The 11195-nt window shown below is 39.4% G+C and overlaps 1 protein-coding gene across 1 annotated transcript in view; it reads left to right on the plus strand.

The window, feature by feature from the left end:
- Positions 1–7581, plus strand: part of kcnd1 (potassium voltage-gated channel, Shal-related subfamily, member 1) — an 82704-nt gene extending 75123 nt beyond the window's left edge. Inside the window, exons 7-9 of the mRNA XM_040022711.1 lie at positions 1606–1701; positions 2373–2623; positions 2739–7581. Coding sequence (XP_039878645.1) covers positions 1606–1701; positions 2373–2623; positions 2739–2946 — 555 coding nt within the window. The 3' untranslated portion in view covers positions 2947–7581. The remainder of the gene's footprint in view (positions 1–1605; positions 1702–2372; positions 2624–2738) is intronic.
- The last annotated feature ends 3614 nt before the right edge of the window (positions 7582–11195 follow it).

Below are 11195 nucleotides of genomic sequence, written 5' to 3' on the forward strand. Positions count from 1 at the left end.
GAAAACACAGAATGGTCCTTCTGAACAGGTGTGCCGTCTTATGTGGGACTGTACAGCAGCTTTATCCCTCAGCCCGCCGCCCCACATATCCAGACAATGTCCCACATTTCACAAGTTTATGAAAGTAAACTCGTGAGTCTCATAAGAAACACGTACCTCAAAAATAGATGTTCTGATCTATTTATGCTTCCCCTGCTGCAAATAAGATGAAATGATTAGAAGACAGAGCAGCAGCTGAAATAAGTTTGAACAATAATGCAAAAAGAGAAAAAAACTAAGCAAAAACGCTGAAGCTTACTGATTAACACATTCACCATGAAAATCCCTGAATAGTTTCCAGGTGGAAAAATGAAACTCAGTAGGTCACAAACCCGGGTGGTGTAAAGAAAGGCATCTTGAATCCATCCTTTGTAGGGACCCTTGGGAAATAAAGGAGTGGCTGAAAGTACCTTCATTTAGTTGGAGTTGGGAAAACTGTATTCAAATAAATGGACTGTTACTGTTCAGGAATAGTTGGCAGCTTTGTGCTTATTCAGGAGGTATCAAAATTTGAGAGCATCTCAAATTTTTCTGATACCCAGTGGAAAAGAAGTCATATTCGAGTAAATGTTCTCATTTTCCTCGTATTTTGCCTCCTCTACTTTTATTTTCACCTAATTTCCTTTTAAAAATAAGATTTGTTATTTTGTTACATTTTCATTTCTTGTGTCCTCAGGTTCTTTTACTTTTACAGTGCAACTGTTTCCTCTATGAAGCACTTTGAACTTTTGTCACGTGTATGAAGTGTTATGCAGCTAAAAGTTAGTTTGTGCCCGTCGACCAGCTTGTCGACAATCAAGTGTTTCCTGACAATGTGACCAGTAACATGTAAAAAATGGTTTCATTTGCCTGGAAAACTCCAGGCATCATTACAGCCTGGAGCCAACACATTCAAGGAATTAATACTTGTTTGTTTTTTATGCCGATGATGCGAGTTTCTACATCACATCCGACTCATCTCAGCTTTATCTCTTTCCTCTTTCTTCAGTAAACCTTTAAATGCAGATAGTTTCCATTTCCAGAGTCTTACTACCAAACTTTAGTCATATTTGATTTGGTGTAATATGATATATATGATAAAATATGATATAGATAACAGATATGTAGCTTTAAAACCCGTTCTCCTTTTCACTACTTTAGCACCACTGTACATATTCCTTTAACAAACAGCAAGCTCAGCTCATTTGCACTCATGTTTTATGAGCATGAGTGCAAATGAGATTTAACACTGCACTGGATTGCTCAGGATCAAACATAGCAGACCCAACATAGAAAGTGATTATTGTGGTTTTACTGGTCAAAGAAGCAAACAAAGACCAGTATGAGCCTACAAATATTCATTGAATACATGAATGTGTTGATATTTGACATTAAAAAGAGGAACTGAACTTAAGTTTTTGTAGAAAGAAGTGTTGATCATAAGAGAAATCCTTATTATTGAATTCTGCAAACAACCTTATTAAGGACGTTTGTTAAGAGAACCTCAAAGTGTGAAGCTATCATCACCAATTCTACAAAACAGTCTATTTATTAAACAAATTTTATTACGTGTGTGTGTGTTTTCAGGGTCGTGACAGCGATAGCACAGCTCTGTGTGTGAAGAACAGATCGGCTTTCGAGCACCAACACCACCACCTGCTGCACTGTCTGGAGAAGACAACGGTGAAGTTTCAGACATTTAATTTCCCTCAGGACCATCAACTATTACATCTTATGCAGACAGAACTCAAGCTGCCTCTTACTTTTTTGAACACCAGTTTAAAATATCTTCAGCAGTTCTTTGTCTTTGTACAAAGCCTTAATATAAACTCTGTTTCTGATCCTAGAAACAGAAGCTGGATAAACAGACTCACCAAAGTTTCCTTTAAGTCGCCCTTCTGGATTCTCTCAGTACATTTTGAAATTTACATTTCATTCAGCCCTTTTCATCCATGCCATTAAAATAAGCTTACAGTCATTCAGTGTAGAGAGAGAGATATTTTAGCTTCACTTTTTAAGACGGTCAGCAGTCACAGACTGAAGATCACACATAGATTAATGAACAGAAGAATTTCAAGAGCTTCATCTGGAAAAACTAAAGACAAAAAGACAATCATACGCAGAAAACACCCTAAAAATAACACAAATATCCCAAAAATAAAAGAAATGAGAAGAAAAAATATACTTAAGAGACTGTATAACTGTAACATACAAATTTGGCCACAAAAATATGCAGAGGCAGAAAATCACAAAGATTTAGATTTACGACTTCAGAGAAATGCAAATCTTTCACAATCCACACATGCAAGATCGAAACTTCAGCTGACCTCCCTCCTTCCTGCCTCTGCTTACAGAACCATGAGTTCACAGATGAGATGACCTACAGCGAGCTGTGTATGACTGAGTCAGTGGGCTTCAGGACCAGTCGCAGCACTTCTCTATCCAGCCAGCAGGGGGCACAGAACAACCCCACCGGCTGCTGCCCCCGCAGGGCCAGGAGGCGAGCCGCCATGCGCCTGGCTAACTCCACTGCATCAGTCAGCCGGGGGAGCGTCCAGGAACTGGACACCCTGCATATCAAAACAACCTCCATACCGCCACAAACGTAAACACAGATGCTATAATCGGATAAAGATACACACCTGCGTATCTAAATTTATCACAAAAATAAAAAAACAACCTTTTGCTTATCTTTTCTTTTCTCTTTTTCTTTATTTCAGTCGTTCCAGTCTGAACGCCCAGGCTGACAACCTAAAGCTGAACTGCGGGGAACAAGATTTCACTGCTGCAATCATCAGCATTCCCACGCCGCCGGCCAACACACCGGACGAAAGCCTCCCCCCATCGCCTGCCCCCATCCCCGGCATCCTGCGCAACACCCGAGCAACAGCTTTTACCCATGAAACCGTCAAAATCTCCTCCTTATAACCTCCAGCTCCACACATGACATCCCTCCTGACACCCCTCCGCCCCACCAGCCACTTTCCCAGTGAACTTCCTTTGAACCTCTGATCCTGGATCTGGGGCGCTGCTAGCTGAAATATCGGGAAGAAAATACTCAGATTGATTCCTGACTGATTGCTTTAACTTCCACATACATTTCGCTGGTTACATGGATTAAACAGTCGTATAGCTAAAACGGCAGGTGAGATGGGAAGCAAAATGTACGACCACATCCAACGACAACTGAAAAATAAGAACCTCAAAAAAAAAAAAAAAAAAGCTCAAATCAAAAGCTACAACTTCATGAACGAAGCAAAAGACCTTCTTAAACCTTTAGGATCCACCCTCATGCATTTTGTCTCCTTGCACACATTTGACCCGCCTTGCACAGTTTTGACCTTTTAGATCTCATTGCACAAACCCATGAAGGGTTCAACCTGAAACATCAGTGGAAAAGAAGCCAAGACTCCAAAAGTCATCCCGAACTGGCTGATGGTTTGGCTGGCTTCGTTTTCCCTCCTTTAGAGGAGGCATGCTAAATGACTGCTGACGACAGAAGTTTTATTTTTCAGTGTAAACTCGACATGAATGGACTGAGTGGTTTTATAAAAACAAGAGAGCATTACCTGTTGCTTTGGGAGGGACCAACAACCACCAGAGGATCGTTTAGAATAGGCTGGTTTAGTTATTGGTAAAAGATTTAATGGAGATGACCTGTAGACAACCAAATAACCCTCAGCAGCTTGAAGGGCCATATCTAAGACATTTTGAGGTTTTTATTTTCTTGTAGGAAACGTGTGCCGCAACTTTTGTTTTCTTTGGCTGGATTTCTTTTCATTCCAACGACAGACTACATGTTGAAGCCTGAATGGAGCGACAGTGCTGCACAGCTAAGTTCACTTCTGGATCTCTTTTGCTTGAAACATGAAGGTTTAAACTCTAAACAAAAAGCTGAAAGACTCATCTGCACTCAAATGGATTTTTGAAGAGTTTGTGGACGAGCTCTCTGACGGTTCTCGCTGAGCAGCTGAAGGTCTCATATTTAGAAAATCAAGGAAATCATGAAGGGGAACTCTTGATCACTTGACCTTCAAATAATTTGGGAAGCTCAGTGAAACCCAACAATCTTTGTTGAGCAACTCGCAAAACTACACTGGGCAGTCTGCATCTTTAAGGAGCTGGTCTGAGCAGCACTGGACTCACCTGGTTTTCTAAATAAACAGTGGAGAGTTAAATTAATGGTCCTGGACTGGATTACTCTGGTCTAGTCTGACTGTAGCTCTGAAGTGTTTGTCAGTGTTGACACTAACGCCCAGACCGGGATCAAGAGCCTTTTACCTTTCAAAATATGCAACATTACAACAAGCAGGAAAATAGCATCAACAAATGAACAGAATAATATTAATAACAGTTATAATGTGTGTGTTTAAAACTACAGTAATTATTGCAGGGAACAAAGTGTAAAGCAACTAAAAAAATGCATTTGTTATGCGATCTTTCCACTGAGAGAGAACATAACGAGTACTCTGCAATAGATTTGAAGGGGAAAGGAAACGCCGACACTGAAAGCTCTTTAAGCGCTGAGAGTACGTTCGCTCCGACGACGGACACTTTGGAAGAAAAAGGCTTGTTTTTCACATCTTTGCTGAAGTGGAAAACATCCACATGAGCGATGATTCACGCTTGTTTATATCATTAATCCTCTGTTTCTTCTGTAATGTCTTCATGCTTTTAAAGGCTTTAATACGAGTAACTCATCCACAATATTTATAGAGCTTATTTAATCTTTTGCCAACATGCTCTTATAACATAAGGTAATGTTATGATGCTAAACTAAAGTTCCAACAAATGAGAAACTTTTAGAATTTTTAGTTGTTTTATTTCTTTTAAATGTATAATCCAATTAAACAAGTCATGATGCTTCTTTACAAATAGTTGTTTCTCTGAGCACGAGGCTGCCAGTGACATTCAAAAGTGTGAACATCTATCAGCTGGACAGTAAGTCAGCTAAGTATGTTACTGTTAATGGATCGGGCGAGTCCCTTTTTAAACCAACAAAATCACTTCATAACTGTAAAAGAAATGTTGTTGATACACCTGGTAATCATGTTTACACTTGTAATGAAACCGCTCTGCGACCAGATTGACTCCAGACTCCTTTACTGGCATCTGAACGCTGACAGAGAGGAATCTGTGCGAGAGTCTCAGTCTGTTATCAGCTAAATCCACAAAAATCTAAATCTAGTATAACTAAAATAATGATCACAACTCTACAAATGGGATTTGAAGTTGAACATTAATGTTTTTACTTCTTAGTATGCAGGCGGAAAGAAATGGTAACTCAATATGAGTTTAAACTGAGTTCAGTGCACTGATTTGAGTAAAATAAAGGCTCTGTTTGCATCTATGGAAGCATGTAGCGTCAGCGCTCACTGGGCGGAGACTCGTGCTCAGATGTGTTGAAAGTTACCCTTTAAATATACGTCAGCACGTGCATTCAAAACCATACATGCTTTTTCAAGAGTGGACGCCGTCGGCCACGTGTGAGCTCAGCTGCGAGCGATTTGTTGAAGCGTTTCCTCGAACCATTTAAGAGCAAGTGTGAATGCGTGACACACAGACAGAAGACAAGAGGTACATACTGTAACATATTTTGTATCATAAACTTTCACCCGCATCTTCCAATCAAATCCTCAAATCTAAAAAAAAAAAAAAAAGATAAAAATAGAGAAAAAGAAAAAAGAGATGAAAGTCATCGGGTATCTGACTGGCGTTCCTTCGTGCATGAGCCTCGTACAGTAGAAGTAGCACTACTGATCATAGGAATTTATAAAGCATATCAGAGAAAAAAAGAGAAAAAAACACGACATAGTGGGGAAGAAAATCTCATCATCTGTTCTTTTGCATGACGACTCTTATTGTTTTCTCTCCTGCCAGTTGTTGGTTTGTTTTCCTCATCCCCTCTGTCCCTGAATCTTTTCAAGACGAGTGTTTGCACCACCGAGCAGTTAGATTACCGAGAAGCAGATTATTATCAGTGAATCATTCAGGCATGTTCCTCGCCAGAATGCAAAGTGTGTATGCGCGAGGTCGGGCGGCTGTTTGTGCGTGTACGTGTGAATGCGTGTATGTGTTCGTATGATGAGCAGTCACAAATATGCATGGATACCGTTATAGGTATTTTATCTGTTTTCTCCTGTAGTTTAACGAGAGAGCGGGGACTGGACGGACGGGCTGGACGGATCTTTGGCTTGTTTTCTGAAATACCTTCGCAGTCTCAATGTTTTCGCTTTATTCTGTAGCTATGGCCTCCAGCTGGCATCCACCCCCCCACTGTCTGTGTCGAATGACAATTACACAAAAAAGGCGCATTGACACCCACTCGCTTACTCTTTAAGTCAGTTATTATCAAACTCAAAAATAGGTTGTGTTCAATTAGCCAGCTGATACGCTGTGGCCTCTTTGGCCTTCTGACTTTTGTTTTTACATTTCCTTTACCTTACACGTTTCTTTTAATTATTATTACTTTTAAATTCCAAAACTGTGAAGCAAGTTCATTTTTTAAGTTGATATAAATCCAGTGTTATTTCATGAGTGAGGTACTGTCACTCATGCAGATGCTGATGGGTGGAGCCATGGCTGGGATTCATGGCTTGACTGTAATTTACCGGGATCTGCTGTTTAATGTCATGTTGCTTTGTTGTCTCTGGAAATCAGGAAACATCTAAATTTAAATTTGAGCGTCCTGCTTTGGTAATTTAGTCCTGTCATAAACCTTCATAGAGATGTAATATATACGTTTCAGTCATGGCTTAGAACGGGACATACGTGTAGTGATTCAGGGGGTGACGCTGTCCTGGGGACTGGCCTGACCATGAGATGTAATAATCACGGTTTAAGTGTAGTGGTTACCGCAGTCATAGATTTTATTGTGATTGGTCGGCAGGTCCAAATTCATCCATTAACCCCCCCCCCCCTCCAGTCAGATGTTCTCTGTATGTCACAGTTTCAGCACGAGGTTTAAAGAGCAACCTAATAATTCCAGTTATTAATGAGAAATGTAATGAGATGAAATTAAATGTAATGTAGTAACGAGAAAATAACAATTTTCCTTAATGCTGTGTTTAGATTTATAAGCAACAGGAATCTCCTGATGAGGATCCGGAGTCTTGGGGAAAAATATAAACTGTTCTTTCTGACTCTGTCTACTGCTTACACTGTTATATGTTTCCAGAAGCCCAAAGACTACTCATAGAACCAGAGTTATGTGTGCAACAGATTTGATGAATGTGTGAAAGACTGTTTCCGGTTAAAACTGGGTGTTAAGTTGCTCTTTAACTTATTTATGTTGCTTTGAGAATGACGTGGTGGTTCTAAAGCATTTGAGCACAGGTAATTCAATTTAAATGTCACTTTTTTTTAAATGTCAGGTGAACCTGACTGAAGCACACTGGTCTGATCCTGAGGTGACACAATGGGAGCTTAGATGAGATGATCAGCAGCATTTCAGACGCCTCAGAGTTAAAGTGTTGATGTTCAGTCTCAGAGAGAGAGTGAGGAGCGATGGATGAATGACGGAGAAAACAGCATTAAAGCACAGAGGTGTATATTCCATTCCACTAATAAAGACAACAGAAATCAGAATGTGGTGTGCTGCGTTTGTTCCTCAACATTTATCCTTCACTGTTACAAACTGCTCGTGCAGGTCCAGCAGTTTGTAACAAACCCCAAACTGTCCAAAACCCCCCAGAATCGCTCTTGGCTCATTGTTTCTGGATCTATTTTGTATCTAACTTATGAGCTCTAGCATCAATGGATTCAGGGGTATGCTTGGTAAAACACTGACCTCTAGTGTCGTGTATACAGATTACAAGCCACTGTGTTTCCTTTTACCCCTTATTCTGACATGGACACTTAGTGCCCTGTACCAAATTTTGTTACCAGATAAAATGGTACAGAAATCTGCAGGCACATTTGCAGATTCACATAATAATAAATATGTAAGGGGTGCTCCTGCAAATATCACAGAAACAGCCATCATTTTAAAAGGGATCTGATGTAATCGAGCTCCTGGTTTTCTGAAGCTTCTCTGCTTTTCACTCATTTTCAGTCCACTCCTGATATCTGACCATTTTCAGAGGATTATTTTGTCACTTGTTGAAGCACTGAACACCGACCTATGAATCAAGGCACCTAATTCAAGGGATTGATGTTGTGTCTACACATAGCATACATTTTCACTGCTATGCAGATCACACCAAACTTCAAGATTCAAGATCCTTTATTTGTCACACAAATGTCGCATAAATATACAAATACAACACGCAGTAAAATGTGTCCTGAAACACTCAACTGTGCAAAAAAGAGAGAACATTATATACTTTATCTATCTTTATCTATCTATCAACTTTATCTATTCATGAAGCCAGATAACACACACGAATTGCTTAAACTGCAGGAATGTCCTGGATGACCTCTAATTTTCTGCTTCTAAAATCTTAGAAATATGGTCTCTAACCAGATTCTTACTCTGGATGGCATTACCTTGGCCTCCAGTAACACTGTGAGGAACCTTGGAGTCATTTTTTGACCAAGACATGTCCTTCAATGCACATGTTAAACAAATTTCTTGGACTGCTTTCTTCCATTTGCATATCTCTAAAATTAAAAATATCCTGGCTTCCCTTCATTGGCTTCCTGTTAAATCCAGAATTCAAAATCCTGCTCCTCACATACAAGGTCTTAAATAATCAGGCCCCATCTTATCTTAATGACCTTGTAGTACCATATCACCCTATTAGAGCACTTCGCTCTCACTCTGCAGGCCTACTTGTTGTTCCTAGAGTATTTAAAAGTAGAATGGGAGGCAGAGCCTTCAGTTTTCAGGCCCCTCTTCTGTGGAACCAGCTTCCAGTTTGGATTCGGGAGACAGACACTATCTCTACTTTTAAGATTAGGCTTCAAACTTTCCTTTTTGCTAAAGCATATAGTTAGGGCTGGACCAGGTGACCCTGAATCCTCCCTTAGTTATGCTGCAATAGACGTAGGCTGCCGGGGATTCCCATGATGCACTGAGTTTTTCCTTTCCAGTCACCTTTCTCACTCACTATGTGTTAACAGACCTCTCTGCATTGAATCATATCTGTTATTAACCTCTGTCTCTCTTCCACAGAATGTCTTCATCCTGTCTTCCTTCTCCCACCCCAACCAATCGCAGCGGATGGCCCCGCCCCTCCCTGAGCCTGGTTGTGCTGGAGGTTTCTTCCTGTTAAAAGAGAGTTTTTCCTTCCCACTGTTGCCAAAGTGCTGCTCATAGGGGGTCATATGATTGTTGGGTTTTTTTCTCTGTATGTATTATTGTACGATCTACTGTACAATATAAAGCGCCTTGAGGCGACTGTTGTTGTGATTTGGCGCTGTATGAATAAAATTGATTTGAATAAGATTAGACTTAGCAAAGAGCCCATTTTAAACTCCATCTTTAGGCACTTCGCTACTAGAAGCCTATTGGAAAAAACATATCATGTGTCCTCTTTTTTTATTTGAATAAATGAAAAATGCCAAAGACATAAAATACTATTTCTGTACTAAGAAGGCGATTCCCAAAGAGCTTCGTTTTTCAGCATAAAAATCCCAAACACACTAAAACCATACCTTCACAGACACACACCTGTTAGAATTATAAACTTAGTTTTTGCCTTGTATTTCGTTGTATGTTTGCATGTGTCAATAAATTTTACATTTTCCTAATAAACTGTAAAGAAATACAGGATAAATCAAGACCTTATGCAATTTCAACAATTTCAACAGTCTATGTCAGTTTTCCACATTAAATCAAGTCTTACAGATTACAGAGGACATACATAAACCCTCACAGTTGTGTGCTACACATTACATCTCCTCATGGCCAGACAGTTTTTCTCCTGTGGAGTAAACCTAGTGTCACCACACCAGAAACAGAAATAGATTTTTCTGAAAAAACGTATACCTATTACTTCATTGCAGTTATCACAGTGTGAGGAGCAGTGCATTGGTGAGCCGGTTCTGGCTCCTCAGCCACATCTTTGACACCTCTGTTCTATCTATCTGACCCTCCATCAAGGAGGTTATGTTTTTGGTAGTGCTCGTGTGCATGTCACATCTGTATATCTTGAAAGATTTTGCATGAATTTTGATCACACTCTGCAGGCGATGTAGAGTGTGGTCATGTCAGCAGTCCATTAAAATCTGGCTTACACCCACCGCGGTCTTCAAGGTCGACTGAATGATTTATTGGTGGAAAATGGACAAAAAGCCTTATAACTTAAAAACTATGATTCTTACAAGTGTTGTTGTCAACATATAGAAAGTACTTGATTCATCTGAGCGTCAAAGTAATAATAATACTAAAAATATCTATTTTTAAAAAAGTTTCTAACTGCTATTATTTGTATTGATAATATATAGACATAAAATGAGTAATATACAAAGATTTTAAATATCACTTTACTTTGGACCTATGACCTCTTGTTTGAAGTCAAGTAGAGTCAAATTTTTCATAAAATGTCTATTATTTTTAAAGCAGCGCTTAAAATTCAGCTGTCTTTGTGTGTGTTAGCTACATTTAGGAAATGATACTGTTACATGGGGATTCTAATTCCACATTGCATCCAAATATTACACTACATTTGACCTCTGACCTCACTTTTACATTTGACATTTGCCTTTCTTCCTGACGCCAAAAAGCATTTCGAGTATGTTTAAAGATTTTACTGTCAAGAGAACGAGAATGAGCTGTGTGATGATTTAGAAATATTCCGTACTGTACTGTAATATAATAAGCTCAGCTTAGTCATGTCCAATTATTTACAAATCAATAATAAGCAATAATAATGAAATAGTAGAAATAGTCATCTGGCACTGATGTCAAAATTCATTTAAAATTATTTTTAAATGATCTGTACGTGTGTGAGTAGACGTGGGGAAAGAGGCATCCGTCAGTATGAGTGTGTGACAGGACTAACTGGAAAATTTCCCTAGTATCAGTTTTGTTCCTCTTTGATTTGATGTGGTTTGACACTTTGACCTGGTGGGAGAGTCCCAACTTTTGCACCAATTAGCACCAGAACTGCAGAGGAAAGTTCAACAGGAAACAGTTCTTTTAACAGTTTAGCAGTTTAACCTAGTTGCAGCTCTCTTGTCCTTTTTTATTCTTTTATCTTCCATATTCAGCTATGACGAACCACTAGAAAATA

This window comes from Simochromis diagramma, unplaced genomic scaffold, assembly GCF_900408965.1.
Source record: "Simochromis diagramma unplaced genomic scaffold, fSimDia1.1 OVJJ01000308.1, whole genome shotgun sequence".
Classification (NCBI taxonomy): Eukaryota; Metazoa; Chordata; class Actinopteri; order Cichliformes; family Cichlidae; genus Simochromis; species Simochromis diagramma.